At 42.0% G+C, this 26,271-nt stretch overlaps 1 protein-coding gene across 4 annotated transcripts in view; it reads right to left on the bottom strand.

The window, feature by feature from the left end:
* Nucleotides 1–26,271, bottom strand: part of Dnah14 (dynein axonemal heavy chain 14) — a 226,721-nt gene that overhangs the window by 59,265 nt on the left and 141,185 nt on the right. For all 4 annotated transcript variants that reach the window (XR_013043464.1, XM_042258740.2, XM_076548104.1 and 1 more), the window contains exons 50-59: nt 22,603–22,740; nt 20,915–21,082; nt 18,963–19,133; nt 15,111–15,278; nt 14,329–14,421; nt 8,004–8,198; nt 6,305–6,466; nt 4,314–4,505; nt 3,002–3,183; nt 533–641 (exon numbers count right to left, since the gene is read on the bottom strand). Coding sequence is in view for 3 of the 4 variants with exons in the window: in XM_042258740.2 (XP_042114674.1) it covers nt 533–641; nt 3,002–3,183; nt 4,314–4,505; nt 6,305–6,466; nt 8,004–8,198; nt 14,329–14,421; nt 15,111–15,278; nt 18,963–19,133; nt 20,915–21,082; nt 22,603–22,740 (1,578 nt within the window). In the remaining variant the exon portion in view is untranslated. The remainder of the gene's footprint in view (nt 1–532; nt 642–3,001; nt 3,184–4,313; nt 4,506–6,304; nt 6,467–8,003; nt 8,199–14,328; nt 14,422–15,110; nt 15,279–18,962; nt 19,134–20,914; nt 21,083–22,602; nt 22,741–26,271) is intronic.

Raw genomic sequence — 26,271 nt, 5'->3', positions numbered from 1 at the left:
ATATGTCAATTTGATTGGAGCCAGGGTCATCTGGGAAGAACAAATTTTAATGGAGAAAATGCTTCCAAAGGACTGGCCTGATTGATGACTGATTTAGGAGGGTCCAGCCCACCGTGAGCAGTGCCACCCATGGGCATGTGGTCTTTGGTTGTATAAGGACTGAGCAGGCCATGAGGAGCAAGCCAGTCAGCAGCATCCTCCATGGCCTCTGCTTCAGCTCCTGCCTCCAGGCTCCTGCCTCAAGCTCCAGCCCCGACTTCCTTTGTTGATGGACCATGATGTGGAAGCATATGATGAATAAATCCTTTCCTTCCCAAGTTGCTTTTAGTCATGGTATTTTATCACAGCCATAGTAATTTTAGTTAAGCCATAGATCATATTTAATGGTTAAAATATAATTTATTCAAAGTTGCTATATCCTGGCGAAGCTGAAATTTCAGCTCATCTTTGTCAGGTAGCAGACCCTTTGCTTTCGAACACTGTTCTGGATCCGACTATAAAACATTTAGGAGAGACTTAAGACTAAAAATACCTTTGCTTTTTGTTCTATTTGGGGGCCAATGACCAAAAGCTCTTCCTGCATGTCTGTGACTAATACAGTTGCTTCCAGAATCTTGGAGAGCCCCTTGTAGAAACGATCCCTGAAGGGGAAACAATACAGCACAGGCTGAAATGCTTAAGGGGGTGTTTTGACTTTTAGGATGTTCTGGCTGAGCAACCTTAATCGGAAACCTCCAAAATCTCAAGCTTTTGAAGCTCCCTCGGCCAGCATTCCAAGTGTGAGATGCCAGATTAGGGGTGCTCAACCTATGTAAAGAGGGGAAAACGTACACCCAGAGAGCAGCAAATAAGGTCAACAGCCTATAAAGAACTCACACCATGATCCAGCAGGGCTTAGATTTTAAGGAGTCAAGACTGATTCAGGATTTGACAATCAGTTGACATACAACCCACCCTATACAATAGTCTAAGGGAGGAAAATCGGAGCTGCTTAACTGAAAATGCATAAAAACACGTGATAGAATTCATGACAAAAATAAAAAGAGGAGTCAGGAGAAATTTCCTCAACTTGTTAAAGGACATGTTGCAGTAAGAAGAAAATGGACTCACTTTGGGCACAAGGTGTTTGTGACAGGGCTTGGTCACACCAGTTACATGGCCGAGAGTGGACGGCAGCCGTCTTTCAGAGGGAGAGGTAATACCACAGCTCTTAGACGTAGGAGTGGAAGGTCTATTAATCTCTCTTGACTCTCTTCTGGAGAGAAGCTGGGCACTTTACCTGGGCTGTCCTCACCTCAATTAAACTGCTGAACCCCAGAAATCTTAGTCTAACAGAAACCTCCGGAAGGTGAGCAGGAGAGCCAGATTTATTTCTGAATACCGTGTGCCTTCTTTAGCCTGGGTTCTGACTGCTCTACGTTTAACTGATACTGAGTCGTTCATCCCCACCTGGTGTTGTTAACAGAAACTCAAGGAAAATTTGACCCTGAACCCACATTAGCAAAATATGGTCTATTCTACCTTTACCTTCTTATGTAAATCCAGGCTTGGATGTGCTCATCACACACAGACTAAACCCTTGGGTGTGAGTGGTGATGAAGCATCACATTTCCCCGTACTTCCTGCTGGCCAGCTGGGGCAGAGTAGGAACAACTGCCAGTATGTCTTGAAACACCTGGATGAGTGACATGGATCAACTCCAGATAGGGATTCTGACTGTGGTTTAGCTTCTAAATGGGCATCATCACTATAGCTAGTCTCATTCAATGTTCTGTAAAGCCACCTGAATGGAATCTGTCCAAAGGGACCTGATGAGGTGGCTTTTCTTTTTAAAGACTTGTTAGTTGGACACATCATAGGCCTGCGACAGACCCGTATTGGATTGTTTGTCCTATGGTGCCTGAAGGTCATCTAGGTAAGGCTTGACTACAATGGTTCTGACTCTCAGCAAACTCCCGTGAATCCCCCAGCATGGGAGAATTCAAAATATTTGTGAGCAGATGATACAAGGCTGATTTCCTATCCATTTACTGTCTTCCTAGAAGGTTGTCATAAGACAGAGTCTCAGTGTCTCCTGGCTTCTGGTTATATATGAGGGCTGTGGGGGTGAGTGAGGGGCAGAGTACTTGCCGAGCATGGGTTCCACCCCTAGCACCATAAAAAGAGCTAAGGAGAGGGTGAGAAGTGTGTGAGAGCAGGAGGATGGGGGGAAGTGTTGAGAAAGGCTGTCTTCTGAACAGGACATGGCCGTGGCACTTAGGATCCACCACACCTATGGTCACCTGCACAAGCTCACGTCAGCAAGATCAGTCAGTGTCCCAGCAAGCAGTACTAACTGGACTCAGTGGGTTATTTAAAAACAAGAGAAAAGGAAGACAGCATGAAAGCACAGTGGGAGGACATGATGAGGGAGGTGGGGGTGGGGAAGGGAGGAGGTGGGGTGGGCAGGACTAGGATGAATCATATGTATGTATGACATGTCAAAGAACGTGTAAGAAAGATCTTCTAACAACAACAACAACAACAACAACAACAGAGATCTAATTAAGTCTGAGGCTTCTTTCCTTGTGCTTTCTCCCCATAGTCTCAGCCACAGCAGCCACCACGTGCTTTGTGGCAGTGTGACACGTGGCCCCAGTCATCTGTGTGGCAGTCATTGGGCCATCCCTCTTGGTATTATCCCCAAAGTCATGAGGAATGGCACCTCCGGCCATAGACTGTGTAGATACTGCCCACACTTCCTCCCACTGTCCACATAGGTGATCGATTGACTCTAACAAGAGCTGATTTCTCATTGCAGATCTATCAGTTTTGCTGTGATGGGGTGGCCTCTGGACACATGCAGGGGAGGTGTGGACAGTCCTTATGAGCCACCACAGTGTTGGCCCCAAGGCCTCCATGAGAAAGGAATATTCAAATTCATTATTTTGTATGTGTCTATGTTTTGTAAATAAAAGCACTTATGTAAAAACACACATTTGTGTTTTACTTAAAGCTTTACCTTTTTATCTTCATCTCTTCCTGTCTCATCCTCATAATGTGGGTGAACATCTCCAGAAACTTCAAGTAGCTACTGGGAGTGATATAATAGTGCCTTCCAGTATCTTCAAAGTATTTTGTGCTCAAATCTTTCATACTTTTGTGGATTTCAGTACATATTGAGGCAAACTGTTGTATCATATTCTGAAGAACAACAATGTTCAAGAATTACCAGAGAATATAAATAGAGGAAAACAGGCAGTAACTTGAAATACTGTAGTATTTCTGAGATGCAGAATGGTACAGGCAGGTCCTGGGTGGCACCATGATCATGAGAATTTTAAAGGCTGGAAGGATGGTGAAGCCAATGGAGTATCAATGACGTACCAGACCATTCTTGCAGCCTCTACTCTGATTGGTACATCAACAGTCAGGGCTTGTCTTAGTTAGGGTTACTACTGTGATCAGCCACCATGGCCAAAGCAAGTGTGTCGGGGGGAATGTTTATTTGACTTACACATCCATATCATAGTCCATCATTGATGGGTATCAGGACAGGAACTCAAGCAGGGCAGGAACCCGGAGGCAGGAGCTGATGCAGAGGCCATGGAGGGGCTTGCTCCTCAGGCTTGCTCAGTCTGCTTTCTTATAGAACCCAGGACCACCAGCCCAGGGATGGCACCACCCACAGTGGGCTGGCCCCTCCCCATCAATCACTAGTTAAGAAAATGCCCTACAGCTGGATCTCATGTAGGCATTTTCTCAGTTGAGTTCCCTCTTTTCAGATGACTCTAGCTTGTATGAAGTTGACATAAGACAGCCAGTACAGGGCTCTTGGGACATTAGCTCCTTGTCTTTCTGACAGTGGTTACCAACAGCATAACGCTCTAGGCAGTTTGAGTCCAGCAAAGCTCCAGAAATAGAACAGTCCGGAGTAGAAAGAACACCCACTATGCTTAGAATTTGGAGAATTCAGGCTGAGACCTGACTTGGTGATAGTCACACCTCAGTGAGCACACATGCTCTGGTGGGACAGTCATTTCTGCCCAGTCATTTCCAGGTCATACAGACTACGTAAATCCGTGCTCTTAACCACTGAGCCATCTTGCCAGCCCCAGTTGTCAAGAAAAAATTTGAAAAGAAATTTGATAACAGAAGGATGATAACAGAGGTACCCAAGGCAGTGCAGAACCTGGGTAGCCTTGAGGAAAGTGGGTAGAAGGCATGGTGAACGTGGAGCTCATGAAGAGTCAAGCTGTACATTGAGCAGCACACAGCTTAGCTCTGAGAAGTCCACTCGCCCGCCATGACCTTCATCGGCTGTAGACACACACCTCATCATTCTCTATGTTCAGCTTTTCTCTTAGGTAGGAGTTGGCCACAATAAGGAGAGCCTCATCAGGCCACCTCTGGTACCAGTCGATGGTGCAGGAGCTTATCATAGAGGGGTAAACTCGACAGTTATGGCGGAAGTTAGATCCGGAAGGACTCATGATCATAAAAATATGCAGATATTTAGATACTCTCTGAAATCGACAGAAATATACACATTGTTAAAATGTAATCCCCTACTTTGGAAACAGTACTATATTGAAAACTCAATTTAAAACTTGTCTCAGCTGTTTCCTAAATGAATAGACTCTTAGACTAGCTGGTTGTGTGTGCGCTGTCTGCCATCGACCGGGCTCTTCCAGGCAAACTAGGAACCCCCCAGAGCCCTTCTTCCCCGGGGAACTGGCCCTGTTATCTTCAGATGGTGGATCCAGCATCAGCTCTCATGAGGTGTGTGTGTGTGTGTGTGTGGGGGGGTACTTAGACAGTGATGAGTCTACTGTTTAACTCTTCCCTGAGGTGTGTGCCTTTAGCAACGCACAGAAACTCCAAGTAAGACTTAGAGCTGACAGAGAGCCAGGAGAGACCATAGTAGGAATAGGGTCTTCGAGTTAGCAGGTTATGGTAAGGCAATATTAGATAATGCATAGGTCTTAGACTAATTGCCAGTTTCTTTTTACATATTAATTTCATTCAAAACTTCATTCGGCAACCCACCCCTTTGTGTGCTGTACCACATGCAATCAAATATCCTGGTATGAGAGTATGAATACAAGACCACTGTTGAAGTTTGCCTGGACCCCCTTTGCTCTTAAGACCCAACTCAGCTGCTTCTGTTGAGTTCTGATCTTGGTAGGCCTGGTCCCAGGACCCAGTTCAAATCCACAGAACTGGAGGCGCCTGACTCAGAGTCCAACAGGTCTCAATTATGACATCTCTAGGTCATACCAAAATATTAATAATAAAAAGCAACTTTCTGCCAAGTAAGCATGGTAAAGCTGAAAAACAGAAAGACTCTGATGGCATCCAAGTATCCACTCATCATGTTCTCTATCAACTGTGATTCTGTCTCTGGGATTTGAAAAAAAAAAAAAAGAGATTCTTGTAGCACATATTGATCATCTGTAGACAGGTTTAACTTTCAAATTCCCTTATACAAAAATTGCACCCCCAAAACAAGTGGGCTCGCAGCTCTTCCCCAGCACACGTTTTGGTCTGGGTTGAGTAATTACAGCTGAAATTCAATGCACTCTTGGCTACCCAATGCAGGGTTGTCACGGTTAAAAGACAGGAGTGATCTAATCCTCATTATAACATGATGAAGAATCTGCTTCCTCAGTTTCTGATGGTAGTAGGTATTTTTCCCAGATCAGTAATAAGAGTTCAAATCTTCCAGAGATGATTCATTCCTTAGGCAAACTGTATATTTACTTATTGGGCTTATCAGGCTGACAGACAAAATCCCAGTGCGCTGTTAGACCTGTGTCTGCCGTCCAGTTGGTGCCTTGGAGGCCCCTGCTGCGGCCCTCTTCCTCGCCCTTGGCAGTCAACTTCTTTTCTTTTTTCCTTTTTACATATATATTTTATTTCCTGCTCAATTCTAGGGACGTTCAAAGGGGTGAGAGGATTGTTGCTTTTCCTGACTTGATACCAATATAACGGAAATGAAACCCTTATTTACCATGAGGAAGGAATCTCAATGTAGAAAATAATCTGGATATGAGGTTTTCATTTTATTGTATACAATTATTGCTTTTCTTTGGTTTCATTTTAGAAAAAAATGAGCCATTTGGCCTCAGATCTGTCAGTCTTTGGGCTTCCCAGGACAGACATGTCTCGGGTAGGAGGAGTGCTGCTATTGTTTTAATTTTTAAGACTCATTCGATGAACTAAAGAAATTATGTACAAGTGGAAAATCATGTACAGAATTATCACTGTGGTCTGCTTTAACTTTACCATAACAATTCGATAAAGTCAAGACACAAAACAGTACCTTTTGGAATACTGAGAGCAAATATTTTCTATCATCTATGAAATCAGACTGGTCAGCAAAGGTTCTAATCCTCATAATAATAGAATCCAGCTCCTCATTTTCAAACATGTTAGCAATCTTCCCTCCATTGACAATGTAGTTCAAATCTTCCAGAAATGATGCCTTAAGTGAAACATACATTAATCAGGGATGAATAAATCATACATTCTGCTTTAAACAAACCAAGAAAGCATCAGCATTTAAGGGTAACTGAAGCTACTTACCACGAAAGCTGACATCTTAATTTATTCTCATCAAGATAAGCCTTATCTACCCACCCATCAATTCAAATATGTCAGAGAGACATATACTTGGTACCCAGTGGATGCCAGTGCCTGGGTTAGGGGGTGCACGGCCGTGAGCCGGGCAGAGACCTTGTGTCAAGAAGTTTATAGAAACCTTAACAGACCCACATCTGTGTCTGACCAGAAGAAAAGCTAGAGATAGCCTGGTGGAGGAATTATTTTAATTTAAACAAGTCGCTCTGGCTCCCTCCCCCAACTAATGTTCATTGAAGCCTTTGGCCTAAGATGGCTTTCCACAAAACCATTGATGGAACTAGAATGGTGGGCTCCAAGCATGGCAGAAATAGCATCTTTTGAAACCAGGAAGAAAGGCTGTTTGATAAGCCTCAAGCAGATCAGTGGGGCAGGGTGTTCAGATTTGGGGAAAGGAAGGATACACAGAAAAAGTAGAACATTTAGACTCTTATAAAATATGACAGATATGACACAGAACTTCATTTATTCTCAAACATGGCATCCAGTCAAAAAATCCTGGTAGCCAGAGACCCAGAATTAGGAGAAAAAGCAGGATGGGGTTTTAAATGATATTTTAAAGTATATTTTTGTCAGAACACAAGTCGTGTATGACATCACCTTGAATTTTGCCATAAGGACTGAACATGGCCTGCAGCGACATTCCTAATTACGTCTTGACAGTAACAGGACACAATTTATGCAAAACAGTGGGGACGTTTTTGCTTGTATGTAAAACAAAAACAAAAACAAAACCAATCCTGCAAGGAAAACCCGGATAACGATGGATGAAGGAGAGAAAGGGATGTGCCTGAAGGTGCTGCGGCGCACATAAATGACACACACACGACACACACACATAAATAACACACACATAAATGACACACATACATAAATAACACACACATAAATGACACACATACACACACATAAATTACACCCACACATGACACACACATAAATGACACACACATAAATGACACACATACACACACATAAATGACACACACACATAAATGACACACACATAAATGACACACACATAAATGACACACACACACATAAATGACACACACACACATAAATGACACACAATCCGTGCGCAGAGAACAGGACCAGCTCTGACACAAAGTGGCTGATTTGCTCCAGGGCGTGACCACTTCCAATCTGCTGATTAAAATGGAAGTGACAAAGACAGGAAATCCTTCTGGTGTTTGTTTACGCAGTACGACCGCGTGATTGCAAACACAGCCTGTGGGCCGACTGGATGAACACAGAGAATACAGACGACTGAAACGGTGTGCGAAGAGGAAACTCACTCACAGGAATGTGAGCCTTCTGGGGGGTGGGGGGTGGGCATACGCATCAAACTTCAGCAAGTAAAGAAGACATCCAGGACTTACTTGTTCTTGTAGGTTGGAAATCATGACGACAGTGGGGGTCCCTTCCAGGCCGGTTTGAATGAACATCTTCTTAAACATTTCTTTGAACTCTGAGATGGTATAGTTGTGAGCGATGGGCACTCGGTGTACTTTGTGCTCTGCCACGTAACAGGCTAAGGTTGCATAAGTTTCTTTCCCACATCCATCCATCCCAATCTTTGAAAACAAACAAACCAACATCTGATTCATAAAGTCTTGGAGTTCGGGATGTAGCACTGGGGAATATTACTCATTTAACAAGGACAAGGCCTGAGTTCCATTCCTAGCACGCACAAACGATTAAACACCCACAAAAAACGAAGGGAGTGATGCCTGTGTATTTTCTGGGAATCAATCAATAAGTACTTCTTTCTTTGTTTATACTAGAAATATTTATGGTAAGTGTATTTCAGGCTATAAGACAATCACCTACATTCAATATCTCCATAGCCTCTTAAAATATATGAAATTTTACTGTACTGATAGCCTGGAAAAATAGCACAAATCAACTTACAAACCAATAGTGTGTCATTATCAATATCTGACACTTCATTCATACAAAATTTCTTTTAGGTAATAATGAATGTTCTCTGGTGATGATGAAATTACTTCACACACATTTGTGAGCACTGAGCTGAGGATGCAGCTCCATGTTTAGAGTGCTTGCCTGGCATGGACCAAACCCTGGCCTGATGCTCTCATACCATATAAGGTGGTGTACTCCTGTAATCCCAGCATTTGGGAGGTGGAGGAAGGAGGATCATAAGCTCAAGGTCAATTTAGGCTACACAGGGTATTCAAGGTTGGCCTGTGACATGTCAGACCCTGTCTCAAAAAGAATGCTAAGGCTCAGTCTTTAGCTGTAAAGCTCTGCAGTTTTGACAGTTATACAGTATGGCAGTTTGAAAGAAAATGGCCCCCAAAGGGAGTGGCACTACTAGGAGGTGTGGCCTTGTTGGAGTGGGTGTGGCCTTGTTGGAGGAAGTGTGTCACTGTGGGGGTGGGCTTTGAGGTCTCTTTTCTCAAGCTTCACTCAGTGTGATAATCAGTCAACTTCCTGTTGCCTTTGAGTCAAGATGTAGGACTCTCAGCTCCAGTCCCACATCTACCTGCACGCTGCCATGCTCCCTGGCATGATGATAATGGACTGAACCTCTGAAACTGTAAGTGAGCCACCCTAATTAAATGTTTTCTTTATAAGACTTGCTGTGGTCATGGTGTCTCCTCACAGCAATAGAAACCCAAACTAAGACATATCTTATAATGCATTCATGATTGCATCATCAAACAGAATTTCATCACATTAAAAAAACTGTTGGAGCTTCCCTCTTGAGCAAGCTCTTGGCAACCACTGATATTCCTACCATCTCCACAGTTCTGTCTTTTTCTCTGAATATGATGTAATGTAATTGGAGTCTGCAAGCATATCATTTTCCAGGTTATCTGAGTTCTCTTAGTAATATGCCCTTATGATTCACCATATCCTTTGCCAGCTTAATAGCTTGTGTGTTGGGGTAGTTGGGTGGGTGTTGGTGTGTGTTCATGGCTGCATATGAGTTTACAGGTACATGTGAGGGTACTTTCACGTACAGGCCAGAGGTCCACCTCAGGTGTTGTTCCTTAGAAGCAGTCCACCTTGTTTTTTGAGACAGGGTCTTTTACTGCAGACTGGGAGTTGCTGATTAGGATAGCCTGGCTAGTCAGCAAACTCCTAGGATTCTCCTGTCTGTAGTGGGATTACAAGTACACGCCACCATGTTCAGCATTTGATCTGGGTGGTGGGGATCAAACTCTGTAGGCTTGTGCAGCACGCACTTTACTGACCCAACCATCCTCCAGCTTCAGTTTATTTATTTTTATCTCTGAATAATATTACACCGTATAGGCTTGGGGCAGCACATAGATTAATAAAAATGGGTTAATATAACCCATTTTTTGCATAGTTGCAAGAGCTAGTTAGTAATAAGCCTAAGCTATCGACCAAGCATTTATAATTAATAAGTCTCTGAATGGTTATTTGGGAGTAGCTTCCAAGACACAGAGAAACTCTGCCTGCATATGGCGCCCAAACATCTGGCATCTACATCATCAGACCTGAGAAAGCTTTAAAAAGGTTCTAAACACACCAAAATGGAGCCAAATGAGGCTTTCTAGTCTCATATCTCTCATGCTAGCTGTAGTACAGAGATGAGTCTCCCAGTCACTGCTTGAGGGCTTGAGCCGTCAGTGTAAGCCCCACCAGAATGCCAGGAACTAATCCTGGAGGGTTTAAGTTTTGCTCGTGCAGACAGAAAAGATTACAGATACATAGTAAAGGCAGACCCAGACAGGAAAAAAAAACTCTAAACAGGTTACAGTGTGTTTAAAAATGTACATAGGCTTGAAAGAGAAAAGAGAAATGATATAGACAGTCATAGGAAAAAATAGTTTAAAAATAATAAAAGTCTTTAAAGAAAGAATAAAGTAATATAAAGGGAAAAAGCCAAGCAAAGATGGAGAATACATGGGGAGTCTGAATCCTGTATGTTATTGTGTTGTCTTTAAATTTTTTGACTACTGATGTGTGATAGCTGCTAAGAAACATTTGATTATCAAAGCTGGTAGATTAAACCAACCCATATATTTTAATAGTGTCTTGACTTCAAAATGGAAGTCAAAAGGTGTGTTGCTTTGGGAGAGAGGTTATGCTTTTATTTCTATGGGAAATGGGAAATGAGAGGCTATGGATTCATTACAGATTAATGTGGATCAGGTTTGATCATGGAAGATCCCCTGAAATTCTGGCTATAGACATAAAGAAATAAACCTAGAAAAACTACAATACATGTAGTGCATATTTTACCTGCTCAAACATAAAACAAAAAATCATCTTTAACTGACTTATACATACCATGTATTCCATACTTGTAATATATGATACCTTTAAAAGTTTATGTATTTTCAGAACAAGGCAACCAAACACCAATGAAAATGGATGGCCCAGGTGACCCAACATCTCAGAATGCCTCTGTTGTAGTTTGTGGGTTCTACATCCAGAACAACTTCAAGGCTGCTAATGATCCAGCCTCACAGACTACTACAGCCAAGAATTAATCATTATCCTTAATTTTCTCAAGGTTTCCCCAAAGATGCCAGTGACCCCAGATGACAGGAAGCAGTCTAGAGAAAATAGTGCTCACATTCCCAAAAATGGGTTATGAATATTTGTTATCATTTAAGGGGGGTTGGTTACAAATTGTTATTGGTCATAGTCAGGAAAAAAGCTAGACAAAGGAGTTAAATTCAAAGATCTCTTTCTAAAAGAAAAAAGGGGGATATGATATAGAAATGATAAGATAAAAGGGTATATTATTGAATCTACTTTAATCCAAAAACTGTTAATCTCAAAATATTTTACATTGGTATAGATTTTGGCTTATTGATATAAATTTAAAGTTAATTTTGTTATACTGTATATATGTTTCTACTCTTTCTTGGGGTATTATGCTTATGCAGCTCATTTAAAATATAATGACAATTAAAAAATATAGGTTAAGCCAGGCAGTGGTGGCACACGCCTTTAATCCCAGCACTCGGGAGACAGAGGCAGGTGGATCTCTGTGAGTTCAAGGCCAGCCTGGTCTACAGAGTGAGTTCCAGGACAGGCTCCAAAGCTACACGGAGAAACCCTGTCTCGAAAAACCAATATATATATGTATATATGTATATGTGTATATGTATATATGTATATATGTATATGTACATATGTATATATATTAACACACATACACATATATATGTGTTAATAGTCATCTATAATAATCAAACTTGTAGTCATATTAGCTATGTTTTCAAAGTTAAACAGATATATTTAAATAGATAAATGGTCTTCAAATACTTCAAAGACCCACAGAATATGGCATTTAAGGTGTTTATAACTAAGGCTTTTCATGACAGTGAGACAAATCTGCTCCTGACAGCAGCAATATATTTCAAAAAAAGAATGATTAGCATTGAAGAACCTCCATATGGAGTTTGCTTTCTTTATGGCAAAAGCTAGCCATTTGGGCAAGAAACTGCCCTTGCTTTGACTGCTGACAATATGCTGTCCAAATTGAACCATAGGAGGCAGAGACAGGTGAATCTATGTGAGTTTGAGGCCAGTCTGGTCTACAGAGTGAGTTCTAGGACAGGCTCCAAAGTTACAGAGAAACCCTGTCTTGAAAAACCAAAACCAAAACCAACCAACCAACCAACCAACCAAACAAACAAACAAAAAAATTCAAAACAACGAACAAACAAAAAAGAATTGTGAAGAGAAGAGATTTTCCTTGTGGGAAGTTTCTGAATGCTGAATTAAATTTGTTTATTTGTGATGGACCCACTAGGGCTTTCAACTTCTTCAGTTTTCATGTTTGTGTCTGTGATGGTCAGTGTTAATTCTCACCTTGGAGAGACCTGGAACGATCTGGGAGACAGGCCTCTGGGCATGCTCAAGAGGAATTATCTTGACATTAATTTATGAAGGAAAACCATATTACTGTGAGTAGGACTATCCCCTGACTGGGATCCTGGGCTGTGTACGTGGAGAAAGGAAACTGAGCAGCAAGCATGCATCCACCATGTCCTTCCTCTGACTATGGGTGTCACGTGGCCAGCCGCTTCAAGCCCCTGCTGCCTCGATGCCCCTGCTGTGACAGACGGACTGTACCTTGAACTGCGAGCCCAAAGAGACCCTTCTCCTTAAGTTGCTTGTGTCAGGGCGGGTTTTTTTTTTTTTTTTTTTTTTAATCACAGCCACAGGGAAAGAGCCTAAGGCAGTGTCTGTCTAGAAGCTGTCTAATTTACTATTTCCTGTGGCCCCTCCTATTTCTGTAATGGTAGAAGTGACATTGATAGCCCTTGACTACTGATTTGAACTTGAGTCTTGTTCAAGTCAGTCTAGCTCAGGGGATTTTCTTGATCCTTCAGAGAACCAACATTTGGGTTCACCGAAATCCTCAATTGTTTTTCTATTGCTTTTTCCTATTCCGTTGTTATTATTCTCTTCTTTTTGCTAGCCTTGGGTTTGATTATCTTTTTTTATAGTTTACTGAGGCAGAAATCTAGGCTATTGATTTGAAGTTTTCTTCTTTTTAAGTATAAGCCTTTAGACCTATAGATTTCCTATTGCTTTAGGCATATAGTGTAATTGCTTTCATTTTTCTAAGGTATTTTCTAATTTGACAGGATCTGTAGTCACCTTGGAGACGAACTTTGGGCATGTCTGTGCGGGAGTTTTTAGGCTAATTGAACTGAGAAGACCGACTCTGGCAGGCTGCAGCACCATCCCACAGGCTGGAGTTCCAGACAGAAGAAATGGGAGGACTCATGTGATACCATTTATGAATGGGAAAGCTGGTAAGAAAATAGCTGGCCGGGGGGGGGGGGGGGGGAAGGAGATTTACTTTGTATTGTTTCTTGATTCTACTCTCTCATTCTAAAATTCCTTTTAGTTAATTTTGTTCAAATGTCTATGTAAAAAAGGATTGTTCAGTCAAAATCTAGTTGTCCTACATGCAAGATAAAGTATTTTTTTGGAGAAAAAAGTTATAAATAAAATATAAATGGTATCCATAAATAACAAATTGGCTAAATATCATGGATTAAAATTGTTTTACTACATTTATTTATTTATTTATTTATTTATTTATTTATTTATTTAGTGTGTGTGTGTGTGTGTGTGTGTGTGTGTGTGTGCACATACATGACATAGCCTGGGTGTGAGCTCAGAAGACAGCTCACAGGAGTAGGGTCTCCCTTTACCATGTGGGTCCCGGGACTGAACTCAGGCTGTTGGGCTTAGCAGCAAGCGCTTTTGCCCACTGAGCCATCTTGCTGGCCCAATAGTGTGAATTTTATTTAGCTCTTTAAAACCTTTTCTCTATTCCACGTATTTGCAAATTTCCACTAATTCAGCTGTCATTTATTCTCATAAGAAACACATCTTTGTGCAATGGCTCCTCTTTCTAAATCAGCATCCAACTTAGTGAACTATTTTTGAAGCCAGGATCCACCTGTGTAGATGCCAGATTAATGCTAGGACATACTGCGTGTGGTGCCAAGTACATCTGGTTTAGCCATGGAAGGGGCCTTTCCCAAACAAATAACATGGCCCTGTGCCAGCAAATTTCTTCTGCAAACAATGAAGACAAAGATCCTGTTCTATGACTCTATTACTGGGATTTTCATAATTTATTTGAATACAGCTTCTGTATGTGGATTTTACTGGAGTTTCTGAATTTTTATTTTGCAAACTTAAAAACATTTGAAGAACTGAAATTCATACCAGTAACATGTGACCCCCTGGCTGTCGGAGGATCCTGGCAGCTCTTGTAATATGTTCTACAGCTTCCTTGAAGAACACAATCGTGTGAGACATCTAGAAGTGTAGCAAAGAAACCAATTACAGGGTTAGAGAAATCAAGTGTGCATCACGGTTGTACACGCAAGGAAACAGGCGTGAGAGTGACTTTTTAGTAGCACGGTGGCCTAGATCCAGTTAACAGTCTATGTCAACATTTAGAGAAGACAGATTTTCACAACGAGCTCATGCTCTCCTTTGGTGAGCTGACCTGGGCCTTCATGGGGCTGAGGGAACAGGACGAAGAGCAGAAAAATGGTATCTAGGTCGCTTTCCTATCGCTCTGTATGGACAGTGGCTGGTGGGAGAGACTTAGGAAGTTACCCATGGTATGTGTGATATGGTTGGCATCTCTGTTTCAGTAGGCCTCCGCTCATCAGAGCAATGGCCAAGACGAAAAGAGCCCAGGCATCATGTGTGTGCCACTCTGGGCCCTGCTGCTACACTCTCCTGCGTTTCTTAACCGTTATCTCTGCCATTCAATCCCCGACAGCCTCCTCGGCTCTACACCCCATCTTTACAATTGGCTGCCACTGAGACACAGTACAGAGAAAACCACAAGCAACTATGTTTCTAATGGTCCGCTTTGAAACCCGAGGGGACGCCCCGCCTCCCCTACCTCAGGCATACACACTTTAAAATATTTGAGATATACACAAGTAAACATATACATGTTTAGTACTCTTCAGGTTTTCATGTGTCTTTACCTCCAGAGATGTTGAACCCAACTTCATTTGGAATTCCGCAAGTATGTTGAACAGTTTGTCATAGTTATTGGTGCTCTGGTAGACCTTTTTTCTGTGAGGCTTATTTACATCCACAAAGTCCACAAATATAACTGGGTTATTCATCAGGTTTTCAGGACTCCATGGAACCTATTGTGAAATAGGAACTCAGTGAGAGCATTTGATCAATTAAAATTTTCTTTACATTGAAATCCTGTCTTTTACTAAGACCAGTCTGTCATAGAAACCTCTGGCGGTGGATCCTAGGACTCAGGCTCTTAACCTATTTGTGTGTATGTGTGTGCGCATGTGTGTGTGCGTGCACATCTGTGTTCCTTCAGGAAGTGAAGCTTGTGGACTCCTCCTCAAAATAATATTTTGTAATGCTTCTAATAAAATACAAATGTTATAAAGGAAGCCAAGAATACTGAAATACAGTTCTGTCCACAAACTCTCCTTTGTGCTGAGAGCTCTGTGGCTGGCGATAGCTAGCCTGTAGCTCCACTGACAATGTGGGAAAAGGATTCTTCCTCCGTCAGCTGTCAGTAACCACCCCAGTCCCGTGGCTTTGCACAGCTCCTTTCTTGGTCTACTCTGCCTGGTTTTGGTTCTCTTTCATACCAAGCCTGCTTCTCTCTCCTAGTTGACAGTCTCAGAATTTTCCTCTTCTCTAAAACCAGCACAGCGAATGGCCCTTTCCCCCTCGTTCACCACAGAGGTAGGTGCCTGCACTGGTTTATCAGAGCTCCCGCGAGCTGTCCTGTAGCTCCTGGCTAGAGGTGGCTGCAGGCGGTGTCCACACAACTTCCGGTAGTCCTTAGTAGGTTCCTTGTTTGCTATCTAGCACGGGACATTTCTGATGGGTGTTCAGAAGTCATTCGCTTAGCAAAGGATGGTCCAGGGATGGAATGGCATGATGGCTAAGAGACTGTGTGACATCAGATATACTGGGTTTGGACGATGACGCCATCACTTGATCAGCTGCGTAACCTTGGGTACCCTTCCTCTGCTCGGCACTGTGTCAACTGAGGATAATAACAGGGCCTACATCACAGAGGCGTTATGAATGAAGATTAAAGCAGGGATGGGGTGTAAAGCTCTCCAGACAGCGCCTCGTGCATTATGTTCCCTATTATTAGAGTCACATTCCACTCTCTAAAAAAGACAACCAACTAATTAGGTGTTAATTCTCATGCTAATAATTTATATCCTTGTGTTCGTAAGCAAAGTTTGGTTGCTACGGTCTTTAATTTGGGGAATTATAGCTGCTTCTGCCACCCACAGGGCTGATGGCGGCTAAGGAAAACCTGTTCCCATGAAAGTGCTTCCTCATTATGTGTTGCCTTTGGATCTGCTCCTCATAATAAAAGGTGAAAAAGGACTTGTGTGTGTGTGTGTGGGGGGGGCACTCACAGGGAGGCCAGGAGCTCCCCACAGGACAGGAAGCAATGAACTCTCTTCTGACTATTCCTTTACTAGTCTGTCTATTCCCTCATTCATTCTTTTTAAAACAAAATTTATTATTGTATGTGTGTGGGCATGTGTGGAAGTCAGAGGATGATTTGGTTGGGGGGGGGAGGAGAGAGTTGGGTCTCTCCTCTACCTTCATGTGGGACTGGGGCGAGACCTCAGGATGTCAGGTTTTCAGGACAAAAACTCACATGCTGAGCCTTCTGGCCAGCCCCACCCTTTATTCATTCTTTACTTATTCATCCTAGATGTATTTGTTGAATGCTTATATTAAGCTGAATCCCAGAGATTTATCAAGAGATAAATCAATGACTCTGTCTTTATGAGGCATGTAGATTGGAAAGTGCTAAGGCAGGTCTGTGATAGGCAAGTCCCACAAGTCTTATACAAAGAAAAGTCACCGTCTAAATGGAGGTTGGTACTGGCCAGAAAAGGTTACCAAAAGGTCAAAAGTATGCACTGAATTAAAAAAATGATCATATTGTAAACTGACAAGTTATAGTTTCATATATGTACAGACTAGAAAGTCATTAAAATGTGAAATAAAAACTAAATAAAACACATTTACCACCTCAAATACATACTATTATGTCCAACAATTCTAAAGACCTGTTCATCCTGTGTAACTGAGGCTGCCCACCTTGCCATTCCTGAGTGCTGGACCTCCTTTAGAGGTCACTCACGGTGGGGAACAGCCTTCCTGAGCCTGTGTTATTTAACTCAGTGTGCTGGGCATGACCTGAGTCTGACCAATGACCAGGAGCCAAGGCTGTGGAGACTAACTTGCATTCTGATTGGAAGACAGGGGCGCATGTTCAGACTTCTGGTATACATAGAGGCATGGAGACAAGGACCAACACTAGAGCAGGGCATCTCGATGGTGGAGAGGGCGCAATGAAAGTAGATGAGGAATACTTTCCAACATGTTGAATGGGAGATGCCCAGGGCAGCGTGGCATAGGCTTACAGTCCTCTCTCTCTTAAGGTTCAGTTCAGATTACTTCCACCAAATTTCTTGCCTGTATTTAAAATGTAGGAGGCTGGAGAGATGGCTCATAAGAGCACTGAGGTCCTAGGTTCAATTCCCAGCACCCACATGGGGGCTCACAACTATCTATAACTATAGTTTTAGACTGCCCTCTTCTGGTGTGCAGACATACACGCAGACAAGACACCCATATACATTTACTAAATAAATAAATCTTTAACATGTAGACATAAGAGTATTTTTCAGTATTATAATAGCTTAGATGTATCACTTACTATGTATCAGAAACAATTCTAAATGTTTTATTTTCATTAGAGTTGCTCATTCTCAGCACAGACCTATGGGGTAGGAAATCACCGCCCTTGCTCAAGGTATACCACTCATGAGGGAGGGCCTTGGAACCAGATCCCACTGCCTCTCAGGCTGCTAGGGAAGACAGATAAGAACAGAAGGGTTGGAGATCCAGCACCCATTCGAAGGACTAGGGAAGAGATGGTCCAAGGGCAGCTCCAGGGAGGCAAAGGAAGATCTGCATTCTGGGAAGAACTGTAGGAGATTCTAGACAATTGATGGGAGGAGGCAGGCTGGTGGATGTGGAGATGGAAAAGGCATTATGTTGAGGTCCTAAATGCCAATGTATTTCAACGGACTTTAAAAAAGATTGAAGAATCAGAGCGATATGGGCCAGCATAAATGATAATATTAAGGTAAGTCTAGATTAAAAGGCAGATAATCTGAAGAAAGAGAATATAGCAAAGGGGATGTCTATAAAAATTTTAAAATCTCTGACTTTGTAATTATCTCAGAACCATACAGGTACATGTGCCTATTTAAATATTCATGTCAGACACATATTTACATATATTTGTTTATGTGCACATTTATAGAAGTAGAGCTCTGTGGATAATGTTTGCATCCTACAATTCTGTTTCACTATGTTTGGCTATGCCCCTAACATCATCCTCAGGTGTCTCAGGATGATGCAGTGAAGAGAGCCGACTCACTGCCCCTTGAGCCTCAAGACTCTGACAAGAGTCAGCTGACTGCGATTTTCTCTGTGACCTGCATTAAAAGAGACAGCAAGGAGGCTAAAGGTCAAAGGAGCAGGGAAAGACAGGGTGTTGGCAACTCCCATGGGCCTTTCTACTGGCTGTGGAGAGGGAGGCGCAGTGTGGAGGTTCTGAGAGGCCAGAATCATGAACAAAGGAATCAAGGCTTGATCATTTCCCTCATATCTCAAGCTGTGCTCGCCGATGTCTTCAAGTAAGAAATGGAATTCTTAAAGGACAAAAGTTGCTTTCATCAATATCACAGACATATTTGAAGACATTTTTTTGTGTGTGCAAAACTCCACTTGGTGTATGTTTAAGAACACACCTGCAGATGGTTCTGGAGTTCCTTTGAGAGAAGCTGATAGAAAAGGTTCTTTTCACTGGGTTCGATTAAACGATCATGAAACACCCGGCTGGCTTCATGAACAAAGAGCTGAGCAGCCATCTCTTTGGAGTTGATAATGCTCTTGTCTGCCTGCATCAACCCCAGCAGAAGCTGTAAGAGATGAAAAAATAACATATAATCAACATTAACGGGGTATTGTGCAAAATAAAAGCTCACGTTTTGTGGGCTTATATTTTACAAAAATAGAAAAAAACTTTGCAAGGTAAGAGTCTTCAACTTCTGTAACAACCTGAATGTTTTTTTTTTTTTTTTTTTTTTTTTTTTTTTTTTTTTTTTTTTTATGGGATGGGCAAGTTAAAGCCCAAGAAAACTGCTTAGTGGGAGGAGGTTTGGTAATGTCTCAGGTTTATCTAAGAGAGTTTTTCAGGACCAGAAACCACAGCCTGGTTGCAAATGTTGCCAGTGTAGGTGACAGTGAGGGACTTTTTTATTATCTTCCCCCCTTTTTTTGAGACAAGGTGCCACTCTGTAGCTTTGACTTGCGTACAATTTTTCATGTAGAACAAGATGGCCTTGATCTCAGAGATCTTCCTGCCTCTGCCCCCTGAATACTGGATTACAGGCACCACTGTACCTGGCTGTGAGGTACTGACAAATACTGATGTGGTCAATGCTTTCAGTTCTGATTTAGAACTCCTGTGGGAAGAAAGGTACCATACTTTCTTCTTTTCTTCTTTTTCCTTCCTTCCTTCCTTCCTTCCTTCCTTCCTTCCTTCCTTCCTTCCTTCCTTCCTTCCTTCCTCCCTCCCTCCCTCCCTCCCTCCCTCCCTCCTTCCTTCCTTCCTTCCTTCCTTCCTTCTCTCTCTCCTCTCTCCTCTCTCTCTCTCTCTTCCCCTTCTTCCTTCCTTCTTTCCTTTTCTTTCTTTTCTTCCTTCATTTCTTTTTTCTCCTCCTCATCCTCTTTTTTGGGGGGTGATTTGAGACAAGGTTTCTCTGTATAGTGTGGCTGTCCTGGAACTCTTTCTGTAGATCAGGATGGCCTTGAACTCAAGAGATCCATCCACCTCTGCCTCCAGAATGCTAGGATTAAAGGTGTGCACTACTGCCTTAGTTAGGGTTTCTACTGCTATGAAGAGACACCATGACCATGACAACTCTTACAAAGGAAAACATCTAATTGTGGTGGCTGGCTTACAGTTCAGAGGTTCAGTCCATTATCATAATGGTGGGACATGGTGACATGCAGGCAGACATGGTGCTGGAGAAGGAGCTGAGTGTTCTACCATCTTGTAGGTGACGGTAGACTGAGACATTAGGTAGTATCCTGAGCATATGAGACCTCAAGCCCGCCTCCACAGTGACATACTTCCTCCAACAAGATCACACCTACTCCAACAAAGCCACATCTCCTAATAATGTCACTCCCTATGAGCTTATGGGGCCAATTACATTCAAACTACCATAGCTACCATGCCTAGCTAATTTTTTTTTCTTTACACTGAATTTTGAAAGTCATTTAATCATGGCTGCTGACAGAGCCAACACTGCTGGGAAAGTGGAGGGAATTCACGAAAGTCTATGGAGTACTTATATAGATAGGTTCACTCCTGTGAAGCCACAAAAATCCTCCAAACAAAGCCAAAGCCAAACTACATTGTGACCTTGCCCTTTCCCCTTCCAGGATCCCAGCTTGTACTCCGGAAGCCTGAGTGGGTCTGTTATTGGATCCTCTACTTCAGATTAATTGAAGGATCCTTCAGTTCAGTGGACCTGTGGTACAAGCTGCTCATGTAAATTCACTTTTTAGACCTTCTCACAATCTCATGTGAACAGTACCAACAGGGAGGGAGACAGGCAGAGATTTAATGCAGAACAATTACATCTCAATTTAAATGTGCAAAATACGCCAGAGAATTAATTTCAAAACAAACCTTGAACATGTCTCGGGGATTAAACATGTAGTGGCATTTGGTTGGCGTTGGCAGCAGTTTCTTACAGACTTGATGATATATCGCCAGGCAACAAAGCACAATCTGGTCTCTACATTTCTGAACCTCAGCTACGAAGTTATACACGGAGAAATACATTCCCAAGTGAGCCTTTGAAAAGAAAATTTAATAATTCACTTAAAAAATTTAAATTTGGGCTACAGCTAATATTTATCAAGAAGCAGGCTTATGGACTGCCATGGAGGGTTAATTTCACTAAAAATTATTAGTAGTCAGAATCTTAGGACAGGGTGGTGGCTTACGTACAAAGGTACTCTGGGTGTGGGAAACAGATGTTTTGAGAGGTCTTAGTATTTGTGCCATAGTCTAGAGGCATGAGATGTGTGTTCTTTGGGTACAGTTGGTGGCCCACCTCTGTGCACATCAGTTGTGGTATTCTCCTATCTCCTTACTCTCCCAGGGGGGCAAATATTAGAAAATTACCCTATCTGGACTGCCAAACACATGGGTTTTCTTTGGGGATTCCAAAATCCCTTGTGGGAAAGATGGCTCAAAGTGAAATATAGTGTAAATTTATACATCTGATGTATGAGATTGCATAGAACACAGTAAATTTCTTCAAAATTAATCTTACATTTTCTTTCTTTATAAGCTTTAAAGGTAAATTAAAACCAGTTTCCCTCAGATCCCTTATGATTTTGATGCAGGAGAATACAGGCCACACGTAGATTGCTTTAAAAGAAAGTAGATGTGTGTGCCAGCTTCCAGTGGTGGAAGTGATCCCGCCTCCTATAAGAAAATGCACAGATCCGAACTAAGAGTGCTCATGCTTACAGGGTCCATGCCAGACACATCGAACCTCAGTCAGAAGAATAAAGTCCTAGGATTGCACTGGACATGTACCATAGCACTTCTTATGAACACAAAATTGTGATTTCAATATTAAGAGATAAATCATAATAGTAGTCCAGAAAATATAGGAGAAATAAAATTTATGAAGACAAGAATAATTGATCAGTGTTAGTGTTTTCAGTTTCTCAGACTTTTACTTATAATATGTTCTTTTTTGCCCCCAGTAGAAAATGAGCTGGATGGGGAAGACAGGGTTTATTTCACTTTACAGCTTGCAGTCCATCATCCAAGAGAGGCCGGATATAAACTCAGGCAGGAACCTGGAGGCGGAACTGACACAGAGGCCATGGAGGGTGCTGCTTACTGGTTTGTTCCTCTTGGCTTACTTAAGTAAGCTTTCTTATATCCCCACGATGACTTACCCAGGGGTGGCGCTGCCCACGATGGGTTGGGCCCTCCCACATCAATACCAACCAAGACAACACCTCAAGTTTTAATCCCAGCACTTGGGGGGCAGAGGCAGGTGGATCTCTGGGTTCAAGGCCAGCCTGGTCTACAGAGTGAGTTCCAGGACAGCCAGGGCTACACAGAGAAACCCTCTTTCAACCACCACACACAGAAAAAGGGAAGATTCGCTGTTCCCAGGTGTGTCTAGGCTTGTGTCCAGTTGACAAAAGGCAAGCAGTGTAGTAGAGTACTACAGCATTCTTGAGAACCTGGTTCTATCCCAGAGAGGAAGGGAGGGAGGGAGGACAAGGGAGGAGGAGACGAGGGAGGGAGGGTGAGAGAGAGAGACAGGAACGAGCTCGATGCATTACCTGAAGGATAGTACATAAGGCACTCTGTGGAGGATGAGGCAATACCAGTATGGAGAAGTGTTTGAGGAGCCGTGGACTGATATCATTCCCACTGGCAGAAGACGCACAAGAAGCGACTATAGAAAGATCTTGAATAGTCTGTGGGAAGAGTTTTCAAAAGGAAAAGCATCTGTAATAAGTAAATATGTATCCATTTCCTCACCCCAAGCAGGAGAATTTAGGCAAACATTTAGATTACTATTTACTATAAAACAAAAATTACAATGGTAATAGAAACCTGTCTTCTTATATGTAACCTGTCATAAGATGTAACTTCATGATAAGTCACTTCCAGCAGGCATTCTAAATGTCATCAGGAACAGCCCATTAAAAAAAAAATGACAATCACTTCAAAATGTGAAACTACGGAAGAAAACATGGGGTAATACATCACGACACCGGTCTGGGCAAAAAGTTCAAAAGCATGAGAGGCCAAACTAACATAGACACGTGGGATTATACCAAACAAGAAGTTTCAGCATAGCACAGCAGTCGCCAGTGTGACCGGACATCGACAAGGGGTTACAGTGTAGAGTATACAAGGAACTCAAATATCCCAACAGCACCCCATTACAAATAATCCAACAAAAACCTGGGAAACATTTCAACAACAACAACAACAACAACAACAACAACAACAACAACAACAAACCATATATACAACAAGCTGGTAAATGGGGAAAAAAAGAACCAGTCACCATTGAGTGTCAGGGAAATTCAAATAAAAACAATAGTGAGATAACATTTCATCCCAGCTAGAACAGCTGTTAGTAAAAAGAAAAGAAATGAAAAATGCTGGTGAGGCTGCGACAAAGGGAACTTCTTGTAAACTACTAGAGGGGATGTAATTAGCACAGACATTATGAAAAGCAGGGTTTAGGTTCCTCATAAAAATATAATCACCACATGCTCCAATAGTCCTACTGTTATATATATATATACACATGCACATTCAACAGAGATTAAATTAGTATATAAAATATATCTGTATTCTTCACACCAATAACATAAATGAGCCTGGAAGACATCATGCTAAGTGAAATAGCCCAGATACAGAAAGTCAAATACTGCTCCATTGTATTCATTTTGGGGCTCTAAAAAAATATAATAGTAGATATTTCCCACCGATAATCCTAAATGTAAATGTTTTAACTTCCCAATTAAATAATGCAGACTAGTCAGTTGGACAATGTCCTCCAAAAAACACAGCTCACGCCGGGGGTGGGGGGTGGGGGTGGGGGGGTGGGGGGTGGGGGAGGTGGGGTGGGGTGGCGGCGGCGGCGGCAGCGGCGGCGGCGGCGGCAGCAGCGCACGCCTTTAATCCCAGCACTCAGGAGGCAGAGGCAGGTGCATCTCTGTGAGTTTGAGCCCAGCCTGGTCTCCAAAGTGACTTCCAGGAAAGGCGCAAAGCTACACAGAGAAACCCTGTCTTGAAAAAAAAAAAAACACCAAAAAACAAAACAAAACAAAACAAAAAAACCAAAAAACAACAACAAAAAAACCAGACAAACAAAAACATAGCTCACTCAAAAAAAAAAAAAAATCTCCAAGAGAAAGGACAGAAATCAATCAACCAAGCAAATGAAAGCAAAAATCATTCTGGCAGAACTATTCTGATAACCGAAGAAGTATGCTGTAACTGAAGACCTTCAGGAGAGGCACAAGACAGCTACTGCATATTAACAAAGTGGAGGGTCTACCAAGAAGCTGTAACAATGTACACACACACGTTCACTGAATGTTGGGACGTCCAGTTTCTTAAAACAAACATTAATGATGCAAAAGAACACATAGGTCTGGATATAACCACAGTCGGTGACTTCAATAGCTCACTCCTGAAATAGGTCATCAAGGCTAAAAGCTAATAAGGAAACTTCACAGTGATCTACACCATGGGTTATATAAATTTAACAGACATTTATAGAATAAGCCATACAACAGCTGTGGGGTCCACATTATTCTTAGCAGCATGTGTAACTTTGAAAAAATTGTCCACAGTTTAGTCCATAAAGCAAGTCTTAGCAAAAGGCAAATTTATTGAAACAATTTCCTATCGGGTTACAGTGGAGTAAAAGTAGAAATAAGAGAAAGACCCAGAGATTAAACACTGTCTTCTTGAGTGACCAACGAGTCATTGGAGGAATCAGGGTGAAAATAAAAACCTTCCTAGACTCAAATGAAGATGAAAGCAGTCAGTTCATCAGAGCCTTTAGGACCAAGGGGAGGACGTTGCAGAGGAGCAGCTATGAGTGCTTACACTAAAAACTAAGAGGAGGCAGTGTGTGTGTGGGGGGTAATTAAACAAAGTTTATCCACACAGACACCTGAAAACGCTGTAATGAAACTCATTACTTTGTATGATGACTTAAAGGTAATAAAGAAGAATTGGATCCCAAGTAAATAACTTCAGGATACATCTCAAAGTCTTAGAAAAAGGAGAATAAGCCAAACTCCAAAGCAGCCAGTTAGAAAAAGGCAGTTCTTCAACAAATGGTCTTGAAAAAACTGGACAGCTACATATAGAAGAACAAAACAAAATCCATCTCTCACCACAGAGAATTCTATTTAGTTATAAAAAAGAGTGAAGTAGGGCTGGATAGATAGTTAGTTTCATGATTAGGACTACATACTGCTCTTGCACAGAACTAGAGTTGAGTTCCCAGAACCCATACTGTAGAGCTCAAAACCTCCTCTAAGTCCAGCTCCAGGGGATCTAACACCCTTTTTTGACCTCCACAGGCAACTGCACTCAGGTGAACATCCCCACACACAGACATGAACTCATATACATAATTAAAAATAAAAACCAGGGCTGGAGAGACGGCTCAGAGGTTAAGAGCACTGGCTGCTCTTCCAGAGGTCCTGAGTTCAATTCCCAGCAACCACATGGTGGCTCATAACCATCTGTAATGAGATCTGGTGCCCTCTTCTGGCTTGCATATGTACATGCAGGCAGAACACTGTATACATAATAAATAAATACATCTAAACAAACAAACAAACAAACAAACAAACAAACAAACAAAAAACCCAAACCAAAAAAAGAATGATGTTAAATCATTTGAAGGGCAGTAGGTGGAGCCGGAGATCACTATGACACAAAGACAAATTCATAAAGGAAAATATTGTGTTTTCTAGATGTAAATAAACAAACACATACAATATAAAGGAAGAAGGCAGCATGAGAGGAGAAGGGTGTATAAATGAATAGGGGAGGGAGAAAAAGAGAGGATAATGGGGGACAGGGAAGGAACAATATCACACATTTACTTTCATATATATGAATCATATATATATATATATATATATATATATATATTCAGATTTGACATGACATCAGAAGTAGAACTACTTGGGGGAAGAGAAGGGACCAGTGAGGGACAGGGATGAGAGAGGGAGACAAATCAGGGCAAGGTACAATGATATAAATGCACAAAAATATCAAAACAGAACACATTGCTTTGTATGTTAGTAAAACATTAATTAAAAAACAAAGACTAGGATTCTGTACACTCCAATGAGAAAGGTGATCTCAAAGGACTAGAAGGCTAGCAGGGAGGGAGGATGAGGAGAGGGTGAACAACAGGCACCAAGTTCCAGACAGCAGGACTAAGTTGCACATCCCCAGAT

Source organism: Peromyscus maniculatus, chromosome 11 (assembly GCF_049852395.1).
Source record: "Peromyscus maniculatus bairdii isolate BWxNUB_F1_BW_parent chromosome 11, HU_Pman_BW_mat_3.1, whole genome shotgun sequence".
Classification (NCBI taxonomy): domain Eukaryota; kingdom Metazoa; phylum Chordata; class Mammalia; order Rodentia; family Cricetidae; genus Peromyscus; species Peromyscus maniculatus.
This window is presented reverse-complemented; position numbering and strand designations above follow the sequence as displayed.